This window comes from Leptopilina boulardi, unplaced genomic scaffold (assembly GCF_019393585.1).
Source record: "Leptopilina boulardi isolate dan_hultmark-lab unplaced genomic scaffold, ZJU_Lbou_2.1 LbouV2_1, whole genome shotgun sequence".
Classification (NCBI taxonomy): domain Eukaryota; kingdom Metazoa; phylum Arthropoda; class Insecta; order Hymenoptera; family Figitidae; genus Leptopilina; species Leptopilina boulardi.
Window position 1 is genome coordinate 1,541,730 of NW_026137640.1, and position 20,527 is coordinate 1,562,256.

At 22.8% G+C, this 20,527-nt stretch overlaps 2 protein-coding genes and 3 long non-coding RNA genes across 7 annotated transcripts in view; 2 read left to right on the plus strand and 3 right to left on the minus strand.

Moving 5' to 3' along the window:
- Positions 1–2,282, minus strand: part of LOC127276711 (dynein axonemal heavy chain 8) — a 23,604-nt gene extending 21,322 nt beyond the window's left edge. Inside the window, exon 1 of the mRNA XM_051297369.1 lies at positions 2,002–2,282. The gene's annotated coding sequence lies outside the window, so the exon portion shown is untranslated. The remainder of the gene's footprint in view (positions 1–2,001) is intronic.
- LOC127281723 (uncharacterized) overlaps positions 191–20,527 on the plus strand; it is a 27,342-nt gene continuing 7,005 nt past the window's right edge. Inside the window, exons 1-15 of the mRNA XM_051305983.1 lie at positions 191–366; positions 552–821; positions 3,680–3,914; positions 4,047–4,357; positions 4,483–4,681; positions 4,763–4,901; positions 5,072–5,408; positions 5,504–5,635; positions 5,712–5,940; positions 6,870–6,975; positions 7,116–7,287; positions 7,420–7,510; positions 9,733–9,755; positions 9,859–10,098; positions 14,949–15,184. Coding sequence (XP_051161940.1) covers positions 732–821; positions 3,680–3,914; positions 4,047–4,357; positions 4,483–4,681; positions 4,763–4,901; positions 5,072–5,408; positions 5,504–5,635; positions 5,712–5,940; positions 6,870–6,975; positions 7,116–7,287; positions 7,420–7,510; positions 9,733–9,755; positions 9,859–10,098; positions 14,949–15,184 — 2,540 coding nt within the window. The 5' untranslated portion in view covers positions 191–366; positions 552–731. The remainder of the gene's footprint in view (positions 367–551; positions 822–3,679; positions 3,915–4,046; positions 4,358–4,482; positions 4,682–4,762; positions 4,902–5,071; positions 5,409–5,503; positions 5,636–5,711; positions 5,941–6,869; positions 6,976–7,115; positions 7,288–7,419; positions 7,511–9,732; positions 9,756–9,858; positions 10,099–14,948; positions 15,185–20,527) is intronic.
- LOC127278483 (uncharacterized) lies at positions 10,381–11,982 on the minus strand. Its single transcript, XR_007842499.1, has 4 exons — positions 11,834–11,982; positions 11,084–11,189; positions 10,674–10,849; positions 10,381–10,529 (listed from the first exon to the last, which is right to left on the minus strand). It is a non-coding gene; the product is annotated as an uncharacterized LOC127278483 (long non-coding RNA).
- LOC127278573 (uncharacterized) lies at positions 15,422–17,452 on the plus strand. Its single transcript, XR_007842506.1, has 4 exons — positions 15,422–15,555; positions 16,478–16,555; positions 16,881–17,185; positions 17,319–17,452. It is a non-coding gene; the product is annotated as an uncharacterized LOC127278573 (long non-coding RNA).
- Positions 16,427–19,039, minus strand: LOC127278319 (uncharacterized). Of its 3 annotated transcripts, none has more exons than XR_007842488.1 (9): positions 18,747–19,039; positions 18,621–18,678; positions 18,107–18,294; positions 17,852–18,027; positions 17,624–17,773; positions 17,336–17,487; positions 16,890–17,129; positions 16,652–16,783; positions 16,427–16,574 (listed from the first exon to the last, which is right to left on the minus strand). It is a non-coding gene; the product is annotated as an uncharacterized LOC127278319 (long non-coding RNA). The 3 variants fall into 3 exon arrangements; XR_007842484.1 differs by having other exon boundaries at positions 16,890–17,124; positions 17,852–17,934; positions 18,747–19,036; XR_007842475.1 differs by having other exon boundaries at positions 17,852–17,934; positions 18,747–19,004.

Here is a 20,527-nt window from a genome sequence, read left to right on the forward strand (position 1 = left end):
AAACAATGGAATTGCTTTTTTGTTTTTTGGCATATATGTGTTATATATTATTTATTAAACTAATAATTAATAAATAAACATTTTTTTTCTTTTGAAATAAATATAAAAAGAAAAAATATATATTTTAAAAAAAATATTCTTTTCAGAGTGTTTAATTAGAAAAAAATTTTTTTCACTTTTTAAATTAGGTATATATGCGGCCGCAAGTCTTTTCTCCTCTTTGTGAAGGAAGAAACATATGAAACCTTCATCAGTTTCATTGCAACTCTCGTGGTGGTTGTAGACCATTCATCATAAGTGTAACACAATGTAATTTTGGGAATTAATTTTTTTTTACTGACAACAAAAAGAATTTTTTTTCCAAAAGTACAAAAAAATATTTTAACTCATTTTATTTAATATTTTTATTTTATAATAATAATTTAAAATTTTACTGTATTTTTTAATAGAATTTTTGAATTTCATTTAAATTGTAATTAATTATGGCCAATTAATAATTTAATTTTACTAACGAAAAATGTGTTTTCCTTTTTTTTTAAACAAAAAAAAAGCTGTGAATGCACCCGGAAATATTATTGAACCTATAACGTGGAGGATGTGGTTTGAAATTCTATATGGATGTGAAAAAACTTAAATCACATGGAATTTCAATGAGAATTTAAATTGAATTTTTATTTTAAATTCTTATCATTATTTATATTTTAATGTAAAAGAAGAAAACATTAATCAAAATGAAAGCCAACGATGAAAAAAAACCCTTAATACCATCTACATCAACAGCAATAGGTCATGAAAGAGTTTCCTACCATTCAGTTATATTTGTGAGTATTATTTTTTTTCATTATTAATAAATTTTTTAATTATGGAATTTTATTTTTAAGTTCAAAAATTTTTCTATATTTTTTTAAAACTAAAACCTTATTTCAATCAATTTTTTCTTGACACGTAATTTAACCACGTATATTGAATTGCATCAATTACGTGATAAATCTTTCTGGATTTTTACAATATTCCTGTATAACTGGATTTTACCTTGAGTCTATGTTAAAAAATCGAAATATAATATATCAAAGCAAACTGTTATCATAAACTTACAACTGAAAATTTCCAATAATATTGACATTTAATAGAAAAAAAGCTAGTAATAATTATTTAATGAAAAATTCATTTCTCAAGAATATTGAAAATCTACGATAAATTTTTTTCTAATCAAAATATGTGAAAAGAATAAAAAAATTAAAAATGAAAAACTATTTGTTAAAATAAATAAAAAAAAATTGGACAATAATGGAATAGTAATGCGTTAAAAATAAAGGGGGTGAACAGACTGTTTGAAGCCTTAGGAAGAATAATGGTATTTAGTATCATTTTGGCTTCAGTACTGGAAATTCTATACACCCACTGAAAAAAAATTAGAAATGTCAATAAAATATATAATAAGTTATATATAATAAAATAATTAATTAATAATTATATATGTTATATACAATAATAATAATAATAATGTCAGTAAATAATATATATTTTTAGAATATAAAAAATAATTTAATTTTTGTTACAAATAAAATTGCTTACGGTAATTTTACCATAATTTTTAATTATAAAATATATTTTTAACTCCATGATGTAGAATTTAATATAAATTATATAAAATTGAAATATAAATAAATATTAAATTGTTGTACAATAGAAAATGTAGTAAATTATTTTTATTAGTTTAATTGGAAATAATTTAAAAAATAATATTAAAAAAAATTTAATTCCCACGAGCGAGAATTTTTTTTTCACCAAGTATACTAAGTTACTGGGTGAACCGATATTTATGGAATTTACTGAGAAGTAAAATGTAATAAAAAGTATATTTAATTATTTTCTTTATTTATTTAACAAAAAGAAAAAAATTTTAAAATTATTTGTACAAACCGAACAATAAAAGAAATAATGTCAATAAATTTATATATTTTTTATAAACAATTAAAAAAAGAAAAAGGTTTAAAATACCTGTATTATTATTAAAAATGTTTCCTTCCATCTCACAGAACATTGTTATTCATTTATTTTATAAATTTTCTTCATTTATAACAACAAAACAAAAGAAGTGTTAAATTATTTTGAGGTTAGAATTTGGCGACTTCATATATTTTTCCTATATAATCTTAATATATTCAAGTTTCCCATATTTCTCCTTAAAAAATAATAATATTTTACACATTTTAATACTTTATTTAATATATTTGTATAACAACAATCGTAATTATATTATTATATAACGATTAAATGATTCAAATGATTTATGCCACTTTCTATTAATGTATGTTTATAATATCCTGATATTGAGTAAAGTTAGTTGGATTCAAACTGTATTTTCATTCAAAAAATTTGAAAAATTGGAACAGGAGTATAGGAGAGCGAGAAGGTGGCACGGTATCAACCAATCAGAGTGCAGCATTTGCGCGGCACAAATTCAAATTCAAAATATTAGTAGTATTCTGTATAAGGTTAATGAAGCATTCTGATTGGCTGCTGTATGCCACCTACTTTATCATTCTATACTCCTGGTACGGATTTGTCAAATTTTCACTGAAAAATGTCCGTTTTCAATGCATTGAATGTATTAGGATGTTATAATATGAGTAATAAGAAGTGGCACGATAAATGTGAATATTGATTATTGACATTTCTAAGTTTATGAGGTTAGAAAAGTATAAACAATTCAATTATAATTAATTAAATATACTAATTAAAATTAATATTATTATTAATGATTTTTAAAAAGTTTTTCTTTTGTAAAATATTTATAATTTGATATAATATTTAACCTTTATTCACCGAAAATACGATAAATTGTTATAAATAATTTTTAAAAATTTGTTTTAACCTCAAAAATAATTTGTATGTTAATTTAATTATAACTAATTAAATATTATTAAATATAAGTAATTAAATAAACTATTAGTATTAAAGAAGAGAGTATTCCTATATGGTTAATTCAGAAGTATCACTCGGTATGTATATATACTTGGTAGGTATAAAGTTTTTTTTTTCGTGAATCATTATTTTTGTTTTTTTAAAAAATTCTATCGTTCATGAGGAAACAAATATTCTTTTAAAATATTTAATTAAATAATTTAATCAAAATAATAATTATAATAATATAATATATATTTAATAATAAAAAAAATGAATCAATAATTTACGATAAAAGATAATTTTTTTTAAATGAACAACAAAATTCGTCATATATAATAGAATTTAAAAAAACATACTATTAACCAAATACAAAATAGACAATAAATTTAATTTTTATGGCTCAAGTAGAAATTTAATTTTTATGTGCGGTTAACCCATAAATTATTTTTGACTCAGTGCATCTAACCACATGAGAATGTCTCTCGTTTATTTACATTGCAAATAGTAAATAATTGTAAACTTTGTATTTGAATCAATTTTAAAATTAATAATAAATTCGAATAAATTTTCAATAATAAAAATAAAATAAACAATATTTTAACTTAGAAAATAAATAAAAATTTATTTTTTTTTATACCCATTACAGAGTTTTTACAATATTTTAACTTAGTAAATAGTAACAATAAAAAAATACGAATATTATTAAATAATTTTAATAATATACTAAATTAAAAAAAAGAATTTCTAATTCTATTAAATATTTTTTTAGGATGCTCATCTGGGGATAACATCTCAAACACAAACACCTGAGGCTTCACTGCAAATGGAACCAATGCAGGGCTCAACATTGGGAAAAATTAATCCAAATGATTCGTCGGATAAAATTACTTATACTTGGAGTGATGTTAATGTATTTGCAGCAACGGAAAATGAACGTTTTTGGAAGAGAATACTTTGGAGAAATTCCCAACGACCTATTCAACAGAAACATCTTTTAAAAGATGGCAAGTTTATTATTTTTTAAATTATTAACTAGAATTATAATTAAATAAATAAAACTTATTTAGATAATACAAATATATAAAATAAAAACTAAAAAGAGAATAAAAAATTATTTACTTGATTTATTAATGTAGTATGTGGCGCAGCATATCCTGGAGAATTATTAATAATTATGGGATCCTCGGGAGCTGGAAAAACAACACTTTTAAATGCTCTGACATTTCGATCAACTCGAGGAGTCACAGTTTCGGGAACAATGGCAGCTAATGGACAAAGAGTATCTGCCAGTGTTTTGACCTCAAGGATGGCTTATGTTCAACAAGACGATCTTTTTGTTGGTACACTTACTGTTCAAGAGCATTTACTTTTCCAAGCTATGGTGCGAATGGACAGGCATATTCCTTTTAGACAAAGAGTTAATAGGGTCAACGAAGTTATTTCCGAAGTGAGAGAACACTGAAAAAAAATAATTTTTAGTCAATTTTTTTGAATTAATTTTTCAAAACAAATTTTTTTTCATTCTACAAAAAAAAAAAAATTAATTGAAAGAAAAAAATTTTCTTTTTCTAGCTCGCTTTGACAAAATGTAGGAACACAGTGATAGGAATACCTGGAAGATTAAAAGGACTCTCTGGTGGAGAAATGAAACGACTTTCATTTGCTTCTGAAGTTTTAACGGATCCTCCGCTTATGTTTTGTGACGAGCCAACATCAGGTCTTGACTCTTTTATGGCACATCAGGTTGTGTCTGTTTTAAAAGCTCTGGCTGGTAAGAAATACAAATTCCTGTGAAAAAATTAATTTCATATATTTAATTTTATTAAAATTAAACAATAAATAAAAATCTTAGCACGGGGGAAAACAATTATTGCTACACTCCATCAACCATCATCAGAATTATTTGCACTTTTTGATCGAATTCTTTTAATGGCAGAGGGTCGAGTTGCTTTTATGGGAACTTCAGAGCAAGCTATTGTATTTTTCAAGTCGTAAGTTTCATTTTTGCCCAATTCAATTTTAATAACTCAAAATTTAAAATTTTGTTTAATTTTTCATTAATTTTTATATAAAAATTTTAGAATAGAAACTAAATTTTAATTTACATTTACATTGAATAATATTTATGTTTTCTAATATTGAACAATTTAAAAATGAAAAGTTTAGGAACTGGATGTCCAAGTAATTACAATCCTGCGGATTATTTTATACAAATGTTGGCAATTGTTCCTGGTCAAGAGATATCGTGTCGTCAATCAATTAATTCAATTTGTGATAGTTTTCAAAAAAGTGACTTGGGTACAAAAATTGCCGTTGAAGCTGAAACTACTCACGGTGAATATGAAGACGTTATAATTGATTGGAAGATAGGATCGTCAAAAAGATCATCGCCATATAAAGCCACGTGGTGTGAACAATTTCGAGCTGTTCTCTGGAGATCGTGGCTTTCTGTCATCAAAGAGCCAATACTTATAAAAGTTCGACTTCTCCAAACAGTGGTACGTTATCTGCAAAGAAAAATTTAAATTAAAAAAAAAAGATTTCAATTTTATAAAAATATCTTGTGATATTTTTAAATTTTCTTGTTTTCCAGATGGTCTCACTCTTAATTGGAGTGATTTTTTTTGGCCAACGATTGGATCAAGACGGAGTAATGAATATTAATGGAGCAATTTTCATTTTTCTTACAAATATGACTTTTCAAAATGTATTTGCTGTTATTAGTGTGAGTAGAAGAAAAATAAAATTTATTGATTTGATAATATAAGAAAATAATTAGAATTTCTATTATTAAATTTTAGGTGTTTTGTGCAGAGTTACCGATTTTTTTGCGAGAACATCGTAACGGCATGTACAGAACAGATATTTATTTTCTATGTAAAACATTAGCGGAGTGGCCAATATTTATTGTGGTACCATTAATATTTACATTCATCGCATATCCAATGGTTAGACTTTATCCTGGAGTTGATCATTTTTTCATTGCCGCTGGTATTGTCACTCTAGTAGCAAATGTTGCCACTTCTTTCGGTAAGTTTCTATTTCATTTTTAAATTAGAAATATTTTTCAAATTTCTTCCAAATTGAAATATTTTCAAAATTTATTAGAAATAATTCTCTCAGGATTTTTTTATGTTTTTCAAATAATACAAATTGAATGGAATGGTAAAAAAACTTGTTTTTCCTGTTTCAAAAGTACTTTGCAATTTTTTAATTTATTTTTTTAATTTTTAATCCAGTGGAGATATGATGCGTAAAGTAGATGTTGAACTGTATTGGATATTAGTTTGCTACTGGATATTATATATATAAGAACCAGTAGCTACTACTTCAGGAACGGATGAAAAAAATATTTCCTTTTTAATAATAAATAAGAGCTCAAAAACCACAGAAATTTTTTCTGAAATAAAAAAGTTGAAAATTTAATTTCAAATTTTATATAGTTTTTATAAATTTATAAAATTAGTTATTTTTTATTAACATTAGATTTTAATTAAGTATAAAATAATTTCTAGAGTTTTATAATAAAATGAATAAATAATTTTTAAACAATTAAATATTCTGAAAAAATATTTGCTATATTATTTAGGTATTTCATTTATGAATAAAAATATACAATCGTCCCTGATGTCCACCACAAAAGAATTAATTCTTTTTTTATATGTGTATTTGATATTTGATTCGTTTTTCGATTATATCGGAACATGATAGAATTACTATATATTCTCGTATTACATTATGGCATCTCAGTGGATACGGTTGTGATATTCAATGGTTTATATGTGTAACGACATATCTTATGTTACTTTTCAATAAGTAGATTATACTATAAAAAATCGGAAATATTTTCCAAACACGTGTTCCACTAGTTTCAAAAATTGGACATTAAATCTGAAAAAAAAAATTTAATTAATAAATATTAATTATGAACTTTATTTACTTGAATAAATTAATTTAAGGTTATCTAATTTCCTGTGCAAGTACAAGTATTTCTATGGCATTATCAATAGGACCACCAGTTATAATACCATTTTTACTTTTTGGAGGATTCTTTTTAAATACAGCGTAAGTTATTTTACGTCAAATACAAAAATTTATTATTAATTTTAATAAATATGAAATATTTTTCTTTAATATTATAACTGTTATTACTAATTTTATGATTTATAATTTTTACAAAATTAATTTTTTTTTTATTGAAATAGCTCTGTTCCAGAATATTTTAAGTGGTTTTCTTATTTATCATGGTTCCGTTATGGAAATGAGGCTCTGCTTATTAATCAATGGAAAGATGTTGATTCTATTGCCTGCACCCGGAGTAATGCAACTTGCCCAAAATCTGGTCATATGATTCTTCAAACGTACAATTTTAAAGAAGTAAGATGAATAAAATTTCTTCAAATTATTTATAAATTATATTTATAATTAATTATGTATCTAACTGTAATATATTAAAAATATTAATAATAATTAATTTAATGTTATTGTATAATTATTTTCTGATTTCAGGAAGATTTCCTAATGGTGATCATCAATTTAATTGCACTCATAATTGCATTTCGATTTATTGCCTTTTTGGCACTTCTTTCCAAAACTTATCGCTCAAATTAAAATTCATAAAATTATAATTATCAATGGACAGATTTTAATAATAAGTAATATAATTAAAAAATATTAATATAATATTAAAAATCATCATAATTATAATAAATATTTTTAAAAAATTTAAATTAAACAAAAATAATATATATATTTATAGAATATAAAGATAACTTAATTTTTGTTACAATTAAAATTACTTACGGTAATTTTACCATAATTTTTAATTAAACTCCATGATGTAGAATGTAATATAAATTGTATAAAATTGAAATATAAATAAATATTAAATTGTTATACAATACAAAATGTATTAAATTATTTTTATTACTTTAATTTTTAAAAATCTAAAGTGTAAATATTAAAAAAAATTTCCTTCACACGAGCAAGAATTTTTGGTTCACCAAGTATACTATAAGTTACCGGGTGAACCGATATTTATGGAATTTACGGCGAAGTACAATGTAATAAAAAGTTAATTTAGTTATTTACTTTATTTATTTAATAAAAAGAAAAAAAAATTTTTAATTATTTGTACAAAACGTAAAATAAAAGGAATAGTGTCAATAAATTTACACATTTTATATAAACAATTAACAAAAGAAAAAGGTTTAAAATACCTGTATTATTATTAAAAATGTTTCCTTCCATCTCATAGAACATTGTAATTCATTTATTTTATTAATTTTCTTCATTTATAACAACAAAACAAAAGAATTGGTGAATTATTTTGAGGTTAGAATTTGGCGACTTCATAAATTTTTCCTATATAATCTTAATATATTTAAGTTTCCCATATTTCTCCTTAAAATATAATAATATTTTTCACATTTTAATACTTTATTTAATATATTTGTATAAGAACAGTTGTAATTATATTATTATATAACGATTAAATGATTCAAATGGTTTATGCCACTTTCTATTAATGTATGTTTATAATATCCTGATATTGAGTAAAGTTAGTTGGATTCGAACAGTATTTTCATTCAAAAAATTTGAAAAATTGGAACAGGAGTATAGGAGAGCGAGAAGGTGGCACGCTATCAGCCAATCAGAGTGCAGCATTTGCGCGGCACAAATTCAAATAGAAAGTATTACAAGTATTCTGTATAAGATTAATCAAGCATTCTGATTGGCTGCCGTATGCACGGTATCAGCCAATCAGAGTGCAGCATTTGCGCGGCACAAATTCAAATTGAAAGTATTACAAGTATTCTGTATAAGATTAAACAAGCATTCTGATTGGCTGCCGTATGCCACCTCCTTTATCATTCTATACTCCTGGTACGGATTTGTCAAATTTTCACTGAAAAATGTCCGTTTTCAATGCATTGAATGTATTAGTATGTTATAATATGAGTAATAAGAAGTGGCACGATAAATGGGAATATTGATTATTGACTTTTCTAAGTTTATGAGGTTAGAAATGTATAAACAATTCAATTATAATTAATTAAATATACTAATTAAAATTAATATTATTATTAATGATTTTTAAAAAGTTTTTCTTTTGTAAAATATTTATAATTTGATATAATATTTAACCTTTAATCACCAAAAATACGATAAATTGTTGTAAATATATTCAAAAAAAATTTGTTTTAACCTCAAAAATAATCTATATCTCCAGTTAATTATAACTAATTAAATATTATTAAATGAAAGTAATTAAATAAAAGTAATATTATTAAAAAAGATAGTATATTCCTATATGGTTAATTTAAAAATTATCACTTGGTATGTATATATATTTGGTAGGCATAAAGTTCTTTTCTCGCAAATCATTTTTATTTTTTTTTTAACAGATATAATGAAGTATATATTGTATCGCTTATGAGAAGAAAAAAATGTATTCTTTTAAAATATTTAATTAAATAATAATTAAATAATTTAATCAAAATAAATTATAAATGTCAATAAACTTCACTATATATCTTTAATAATAAAAAGGAATCAATATTTTACGATAAAAGATCATTTTTTTATAAATTAACAATAAAATTTGTTATATATAATAAAATATAAAAAACATACTATTAACCAAATACAAAATAGACAATAAATTTAATTTTTTTGGCTCAAGTAAAATTTTAATTTATATATGCAGTTAATCCATAAATTATTTTTGACTCGAATAAATTTTCAATAATAAAAATGAAATAAGCAATATTTTAACTTAGAGAATAAATAAAATTTTATTATGTTTTATACACATTACAGAGTTTTTACAATATTTTAACTTAGTAAATAATAACAAGAAAAAAATAAACGAAAATAATTAAACAATTGTAATATTATACTAAATTTAAAAAAATGAATTTCCAATTGTATTAAATAATTTTTCAGGATGCTCATCTGGGGATAACATCTCAAACACAAACACCGGAGGCTTCACTGCAAATGGAACCAATGCAAGGCACAACATCGGGAAAATTTAATCCAAATTATTCGTCGGAGAAAATTATTTACACTTGGAGTGATGTTAATGTATTTGCAACAACGGAAAATGAACGTTTTTGGAAGAGAATGCTTTGGAGAAATTCCCAACCACCTATTCAACAGAAACATATTTTAAAAAGATGGCAAGTTATAACTATTATTTTTTTAATCATTAACTAGAATTATAATTAAATAAATAAAACTTGTTTAGATAAAACAAATATATAAAATTAAAACTAAAAAGAGAATAAAAAATTATTTACTTGATTTATTAATATTTTATGTGGCGCAGCATTTCCTGGAGAATTATTAATAATCATGGGATCTTCGAGTGCTGGAAAATCAACAATTTTTAATGCCCTGACATTTTGATCAACTCGAGGAGTCACAGTTTCGGGAACAATGGCAGCTAATGGACAAAGAGTATCTGCCAGTGTTTTGACCTCAAGAATAGCTTATGTTCAACAAGACGAACTTTTTTTGGTACTTTTTCAAGCTATGGTGCAAATGGACAGGCATATTCCTTTTAGACAAAGAGTTAAGAGGGTCAACGAAGTAATTTCCGGAGTGAGAGAACACTGAAAAAAAAATTTTTAGTCAATTTTTTTGAATTAATTTTTCAAAACAAAGTTTTTTCATTCTACAAAAAAAAATTAATTGAAAAAAACAATTTTTTTTAGCTCGCCTTGACCAAATGTAGCATCACAGTAATATAGGAATACCTGGAAGATTAAAAGGACTCTCTGGTGGAGAAATGAAACGACTTTCATTTGCTTCTGAAGTTTTAATGGATCCTCCGTTTATGTTTTGTGACGAGACAACATCAGGTCTCTACTCTTTTATGGCACATTAAGTTGTGTCTGTTGTGAAAGCTCAGGCTGGTAAGAAATACAAATTCCTGTGAAAAAATTATTTTCATATTTTTAATTTTATTAAAATTAAATAATAAAGAAAATTCGTAGCACTAGGGAATACAATATTGCTACGCACTCCATCAGCCAAATGTTAAATAAAATTCAAGTTAAAGTTGAATAAAATTTTTAAAATTATAAATTAAATTTATAATTAATTATGTATCTAACTGTAATATATTAAAAATATTTATAATAATTAATTTAATGTTATTGTATACTTTTTTTCTGATTTCAGAAAGATTTCCTAATGGTAATCATCAATTTAACTGCACTCGTAATTGCTTTTCGATTTATTGAATTGGCACTTCCTTCCAACACTTATCGCTGAAATTAAAATTCAAAAAAATTATAATTATCAATGGACAAATTTTAATATTAAGTAATATAAAAAAAAATTTAAAAATATTGATATAATAATATAAATAATTATCATAATTATAATGAATTTTTTTAAACAAAAATTGAAATTAAACAAGAATTTTATGTATTTTTATAATATATAAAATAGTTTAATTTTTGTTACAAACAAAATTTCTTACGGTAATTTTACCATAATTTTTAATTATAAAATATATTTTTAACTCTATGATGTAGAATGTAATTTAAATTGTATAAAATGTAAATATAAATAAATATTAAATTGTAATACAATAGAAAATGTATTAAATTATTTTTATTACTTAAATTTTTAATAATGTGAAGTGTAAATATTAAAAAAAATTTCATTCCCACGATTCGAGATTTTTGGTTCACCAAGTATACTAAGTTACCGGGTGAACCGTTAATTATGGAATTTACTGAGAAGTAAAATGTAATAAAAAGTACATTTAATTATTTACTTTATTTATTAATTAAAAAGAAAAAAAATGTTTAAAATTATGTGTACAAACCGAAAAAGGAAAGAAATAATGTCAATAAATTTATATATTTTATATAAACAATTAAAAAAAGAAAAACATTTAAAATACCTGTATTATTAAAAAATGTTGCCTTCCATCTCATAGAACATTGTTATTCATTTATTTTGTTTATTTTTTACAATTATAACAGCAAAACAAAAAAATTGTTGAATTATGCCATTGTTCCCGAAACTGTGACTCCTCGAGTTGATCAAAATGTCAGGGCATTAAAAATTGTTGATTTTCCAGCACTCGAAGATCCCATGATTATTAATAATTCTCCAGGAAATGCTGCGCCACATAAAATATTAATAAATCAAGTAAATAATTTTTTATTCTCTTTTTAGTTTTAATTTTATATATTTGTTTTATCTAAACAAGTTTTATTTATTTAATTATAATTCTAGTTAATGATTAAAAAAATAATAGTTATAACTTGCCATCTTTTTAAAATATGTTTCTGTTGAATAGGTGGTTGGGAATTTCTCCAAAGCATTCTCTTCCAAAAACGTTCATTTTCCGTTGTTGCAAATACATTAACATCACTCCAAGTGTAAATAATTTTCTCCGACGAATAATTTGGATTAAATTTTCCCGATGTTGTGCCTTGCATTGGTTCCATTTGCAGTGAAGCCTCCGGTGTTTGTGTTTGAGATGTTATCCCCAGATGAGCATCCTGAAAAATTATTTAATACAATTGGAAATTCATTTTTTTAAATTTAGTATAATATTACAATTGTTTAATTATTTTCGTTTATTTTTTTCTTGTTATTATTTACTAAGTTAAAATATTGTAAAAACTCTGTAATGTGTATAAAACATAATAAAATTTTATTTATTCTCTAAGTTAAAATATTGCTTATTTCATTTCTATTATTGAAAATTTATTCGAGTCAAAAATAATTTATGGATTAACTGCATATATAAATTAAAATTTTACTTGAGCCAAAAAAATTAAATTTATTGTCTATTTTGTATTTGGTTAATAGTATGTTTTTTATATTTTATTATATATAACAAATTTTATTGTTAATTTATAAAAAAATGATCTTTTATCGTAAAATATTGATTCCTTTTTATTATTAAAGATATATAGTGAAGTTTATTGACATTTATAATTTATTTTGATTAAATTATTTAATTATTATTTAATTAAATATTTTAAAAGAATACATTTTTTTCTTCTCATAAGCGATACAATATATACTTCATTATATCTGTTAAAAAAAAAATAAAAATGATTTGCGAGAAAAGAACTTTATGCCTACCAAATATATATACATACCAAGTGATAATTTTTAAATTAACCATATAGGAATATACTATCTTTTTTAATAATATTACTTTTATTTAATTACTTTCATTTAATAATATTTAATTAGTTATAATTAACTGGAGATATAGATTATTTTTGAGGTTAAAACAAATTTTTTTTGAATATATTTACAACAATTTATCGTATTTTTGGTGATTAAAGGTTAAATATTATATCAAATTATAAATATTTTACAAAAGAAAAACTTTTTAAAAATCATTAATAATAATATTAATTTTAATTAGTATATTTAATTAATTATAATTGAATTGTTTATACATTTCTAACCTCATAAACTTAGAAAAGTCAATAATCAATATTCCCATTTATCGTGCCACTTCTTATTACTCATATTATAACATACTAATACATTCAATGCATTGAAAACGGACATTTTTCAGTGAAAATTTGACAAATCCGTACCAGGAGTATAGAATGATAAAGAAGGTGGCATACGGCAGCCAATCAGAATGCTTGTTTAATCTTATACAGAATACTTGTAATACTTTCAATTTGAATTTGTGCCGCGCAAATGCTGCACTCTGATTGGCTGATACCGTGCATACGGCAGCCAATCAGAATGCTTGATTAATCTTATACAGAATACTTGTAATACTTTCTATTTGAATTTGTGCCGCGCAAATGCTGCACTCTGATTGGTTGATACCGTGCCACCTTCTCGCTCTCCTATACTCCTGTTCCAATTTTTCAAATTTTTTGAATGAAAATACAGTTTGAATCCAACTAACTTTACTCAATATCAGGATATTATAAACATACATTAATAGAAAGTGGCATAAACCATTTGAATCATTTAATCGTTATATAATAATATAATTACGATTGTTCTTATACAAATATATTAAATAAAGTATTAAAATGTGAAAAATATTATTATATTTTAAGGAGAAATATGGGAAACTTAAATATATTAAGATTATATAGGAAAAATTTATGAAGTCGCCAAATTCTAACCTCAAAATAATTCAACAATTCCTTTGTTTTGTTGTTATAAATGAAGAAAATTAATAAAATAAATGAATTACAATGTTCTATGAGATGGAAGGAAACATTTTTAATAATAATACAGGTATTTTAAACCTTTTTCTTTTGTTAATTGTTTATATAAAATGTGTAAATTTATTGACACTATTCCTTTTATTTTACGTTTTGTACAAATAATTTAAAATTTTTTTTTCTTTTTATTAAATAAATAAAGTAAATTATTTAATTTTATTTTTTATTACATTTTACTTCTCAGTAAGTTCCATAAATATCAGTTCACCCAGTAACTTAGTATACTTGGTGAAAAAAAATTTTCGGTCGTTGGAATTAAATTTTTTTTAATATTATTTTTGTTTTTTTTACAGATTTTGTCGTTCATGAGGAAACAAATATTGTTTTTAAATATTTAATTAAATTATTTAGTCAAAATAATAATATAATATACATTTAATAAAAAAAAAAAGAATCAATATTTTACGATAAAAGATCATTTTTTTTTTAAATTAACAATAAAATTTGTTATATATAATATATAGAATATAAAAAACATACTATTAACCAAATATAAAATAGACAATAAATTTAATTTTTATGGCTCAAGTAAAAATTTAATTTATATATGCGGTTAATCCATAAATTATTTTTGACTCGAATAAATTTTCAATCATAAAAATGAAATAAGCAATATTTTAACTTAGAGAATAAATAAAATTTTATTATGTTTTATACACATTACAGAGTTTTTACAATATTTTAACTTAGTAAATAATAACAAGAAAAAAATAAACGAAAATAATTAAACAATTGTAATATTATACTAAATTTAAAAAAATGAATTTCCAATTGTATTAAATAATTTTTCAGGATGCTCATCTGGGGATAACATCTCAAACACAAACACCGGAGGCTTCACTGCAAATGGAACCAATGCAAGGCACAACATCGGGAAAATTTAATCCAAATTATTCGTCGGAGAAAATTATTTACACTTGGAGTGATGTTAATGTATTTGCAACAACGGAAAATGAACGTTTTTGGAAGAGAATGCTTTGGAGAAATTCCCAACCACCTATTCAACAGAAACATATTTTAAAAAGATGGCAAGTTATAACTATTATTTTTTTAATCATTAACTAGAATTATAATTAAATAAATAAAACTTGTTTAGATAAAACAAATATATAAAATTAAAACTAAAAAGAGAATAAAAAATTATTTACTTGATTTATTAATATTTTATGTGGCGCAGCATTTCCTGGAGAATTATTAATAATCATGGGATCTTCGAGTGCTGGAAAATCAACAATTTTTAATGCCCTGACATTTTGATCAACTCGAGGAGTCACAGTTTCGGGAACAATGGCATAATTCAACAATTTTTTTGTTTTGCTGTTATAATTGTAAAAAATAAACAAAATAAATGAATAACAATGTTCTATGAGATGGAAGGCAACATTTTTTAATAATACAGGTATTTTAAATGTTTTTCTTTTTTTAATTGTTTATATAAAATATATAAATTTATTGACATTATTTCTTTCCTTTTTCGGTTTGTACACATAATTTTAAACTTTTTTTTCTTTTTATTAAATAAATAAAGTAAATTATTTAATTTTACTTTTTATTACATTTTACTTCTCAGTAAGTTCCATAATTAACGGTTCACCCGGTAACTTAGTATACTTGGTGAACCAAAAATCTCGATCGTGGGAATTAAATTTTTTTAAATATTTACTCTTTAAATTATTACTTCTTAAAATAATAAAAATAATTTAATACATTTTGTATTGTACAACAATTTAATATTTATTTATATTTCAATTTTATACAATTTATATTACATTCTACATCATGGAGTTAAAAATATATTTTATAATTAAAAATTATGGTAAAATTACCGTAAGCAATTTTATTTGTAACAAAAATTTAACTATTTTTTATATTCTAAAAATACATATAATTTTTGTTTAATTTAAATTTGTTTAAAAAAATTCATTATAATTATGATGATTTTTAATATATTAATGTTGTAATTTTTAATTATTTTACTTTATATTAAAATCTGTCCATTGTTAACTATAATTTTAATTTGGTTGATAGGATTAATCTAAAATTATAAATCAAAAATTAGTAATAACAGTTATAATATTACAGAAAAATATTTTATATTTATTAAAATTAATAATAAATTTTTGTATTTGAGTTTAAATAATTTACGCTGTATTTAAAAAGAATCCTCCAAAAAGTAAAAATGGTATTTTAACTGGTGGTCCTATTGATAATGCCATAGAAATACTTGTACTTGCACAGGAAATTAGATAGCCTGAAATTAATTTATTCCAGCAAATATAGCTCATAATTAATATTTATTAATTGAAATTTATTTTTTTCAGATTCAAAATCCAATTTCTAAAACTAGTGGAACACATATTTAGAAAACATTTTCATTACGATGTTCTCGCAAAAAATCGGTAACTCTGCACAAAACTCCTGAAATATAATATGAGAAATTATAATTTTTTTCTTATAATAACAAATCAATAAATTTTTGTTTTTCTTCTACTCACACTAATGACAGCAAATAGATTTTGAAAAGTCATGTTTGTAAGAAAAATAAAATTTGCTCCAATAATATTCATTACTGCTACTTGATCCAATCGTTGACCAAAAAAAATCACTCCAATTAGGAGTAAGATCATCTGGAAAACATGAAAAATTAAAAATGTCATTTTTATAAAATTGAAATTGTTTTTTTAAAAATGAAATTTTTTTTCTAATTTAAATTTTTCATTGCAGATGATATACCACTGTTTGGAGAAGTCAAATTTTTATGAGAATTGGTTCTTTGATGACAGAAAGGCACGATCTCCAAAGAACAGCGTGAAATTGTTTGCAGCACGTGTCTTTATATGGCGATGATCTTTTTGACGATCACAAATTGAAATAATCGGTTGACGATACGATATCTCTTGACCAGGAACAATTGCCAACATTTGTTTGAAATAATCCGCAGGATTGAAATTACTTGGATAACCAGTTCCTAAACTTTTCATTTTTAAATTGTTCAATATTAGAAAACATAAATATTATTCAATTTAAATGTAAATTAAAATTTAGTTTCTATTCTAAAATTTTTATATAAAAATTAATGAAAAATTTAACAAAATATTTAATATTTTTATTTATTATTTAATTTTAATAAAATTAAAAATATGAAATTAATTTTTTTTACAGAAATTTGTATGTCTTACCAGTTAGAGCTTTTAAAACAGACACAACTTGATGTGCCATAAAAGAGTCAAAAACTGATGTTGGCTAATCACAAAATAAAAGCGGAGGATCCTTTAAAAATTTAGAAGCAAATGAAACTCGTCACTGTGTTCGTACATTTTGTCGAGGCGAGCTAGAAAAATTGTTTTTTCTTCAATTAATTTTTTTTGTAGAACGAAAAAAACACTTTTTTGCAGAATAAAAAAAATTTGTTTTGAAAAATTAATTCAAAAAATTGACTAAATAGTTATTTTTCAGTGTTCTCTCACTTTGGAAATAATTTCGTTGACACTATTAGCATTCATAGTGAAAATTAAAACAAGCAAAGTAAAATCAAAAGCTTCCATGGTGTGTCGAAGGCCTGCCAACGAGTAAATAACCGCAACAAATAATATTGGCTCAATAATTAATCCTGGAATCTAATTTCAATATTCTGTTAATATTATGATTATTTTACATTACAAAAAATCAAATTTTTTTCCCTTTTGTAAACTTACCACTTTTTGTAAAATTCGAAGAAGTTGAATTGATGGATCCAGCAAAACTTGCATAAATCCTCGACCAACAATTCGGTAGTAGGCTAAAAAATATCGAATTTTTTGAATAACGTAATAATTTCTTTAATTTTCTAATTACACGTACAAATTATAAATCTTTTTCGATTTAGTTCATGCTAAAATAAAATGAATAAAAAATTAATCTATACTAAAAATAAAAAAACATGGAATTTAATTTTTTTCTTTGTAATTTACCACAAAAGTTCCCGCAACGTATATTGCAAGTTGAACGGTTATATCAATCTCCTTACAAACATCACTTGATAAGAATGCAAATTTTTTGTGCTGCCCTATCATTGCTGTCTTCGTGCTTTGGTACAATTGCCATTGTTGTCACAAAAAAATCTGCGGGATTGTATGAAATCGGACATTCGTACCCCAAACTATAAAACATAATTATAATAATTCAGACAAAATTGAAAATTACATGAATTGAAAAAAAATCAACTAGAAAAAAAATTCAAATGCCTGTTCGGTGCTTCCGGCAAATGTAATTCTACTATTGTCAATTAAAATTCTTTTTTAAAATAAATAAAAATTGCTGCACTATATTGATGAATTTTGTGCAAAGAACTGTTCTTCCTCTTCCAACAATTGATAATATCGTAATCACAATTAATTGTAATAATACAATCTGATATACAAAAAATATATGTTTTTTTATTTGAATTTCGCAATTAAATTTTGTAAATAATATCCTTTTGACTACCTTTCCGAGTAATTAAAAATTTTAAAACAATACATTTTTTTCTCCTCAGCGATACAATCTGTAAAAAAAATTAGAAATAATGATTTACGAGAAAAAACTTTCTACCTACAATGTATATATACATACCGAGTGATACTTTTAAATCAACCATATAGGAATACTCTCTTTTTTAATACTAATACTTTTATTTAATTACTTTTATTTAATAATATTTAATTAGTTATATAATTAAATTAATATACAAATTATTTTTGAAGTTAAAACAAATTTTTTTTGAATATATTTATAACAATTTATCGTATTTTTGGTGATTAAAGGTTAAATATTATATCAAATTATAAATATTTTACAAAAGAAAAACTTTTTAAAAATCATTAATAATAATATTAATTTTAATTAGTATATTTAATTAATTATAATTGAATTGTTTATACATTTCTAACCTCATAAACTTAGAAATGTCAATAATCAATATTCACATTTATTGTGCCACTTCTTATTACTCATATTATAACATCCTAATACATTCAATGCATTGAAAACGGACATTTTTCAGTGAAAATTTGACAAATCCTTACCAGGAGTATAGAATGGTAAAAGAGGTGGCATACAACAGCCAATCAGAATGCTTCTTTCACCTTATACTGAATACTACTAATATTTTGAATTTGAATTTGTGCCGCGCAAATGCTGCACTCTGATTGGTTGATACCGTGCCACCTTCTCGCTCTCCTATACTCCTGTTCCAATTTTTCAAATTTTTTGAATGAAAATACTGTTCCAATCCAACTAACTTTACTCAATACAGGATATTATAAACATACATTAATAGAAAGTGGCATAAACCATTTGAATCATTTAATCGTTATATAATAATATAATTACGATTGTTCTTATACAAATATATCAAATGAAGTATTCAAATGTGAAAAATATTATATTTTAAGGAGAAATATGGGAAACTTAAATATATTAAGATTATATAGGAAAAATATATGAAGTCGCCAAATTCTAACCTCAAAATAATTCAACAATTCCTTTGTTTTGTTGTTATAAATGAAGAAAATTAATAAAATAAATGAATTACAATGTTCTATGAGATGGAAGGAAACATTTTTAATAATAATACAGGTATTTTAAACCTTTTTCTTTTGTTAATTGTTTATAAAAAATGTGTAAATTTATTGACACTATTCCTTTTATTTTTCGTTTTGTACAAATAATTTAAATTTTTTTTTTCTTTTTATTAAATAAATAAAGTAAATTATTTAATTTTATTTTTTATTACTTGTTACTTCTCAGTAAGTTCCATAAATATCAGTTCACCCAGTAACTTAGTATACTTGGTGAAAAAAAATTTTCGGTCGTTGGAATTAAATTTTTTTTAATATTATTTTTGTTTTTTTTACAGATTTTGTCGTTGATGAGGAAACAAATATTGTTTTTAAATATTTAATTAAATTATTTAGTCAAAATAATAATATAATATACATTTAATAAAAAAAAAAGAATCAATATTTTACGATAAAAGATCATTTTTTTTTTTAAATTAACAATAAAATTTGTTATATATAATATATATAGAATATAAAAAACATACTATTAACCAAATATAAAATAGACAATAGATTTAATTTTTATGGCTCAAGTAAAAATTTAATTTATATATGCGGTTAATCCATAAATTATTTTTGACTCGAATAAATTTTCAATCATAAAAATGAAATAAGCAATATTTTAACTTAGAGAATAAATACAAATTTTTTTATTTTTCATACCCATTACAGAGTTTTTACAATATTTTAACTCAGTAAATAATAACAATAAAAAAATAAACGAAAATAATTAAACAATTGTAATAATATACTAAATTTAAATTAAATGAATTTACAATTGTATTAAATAAT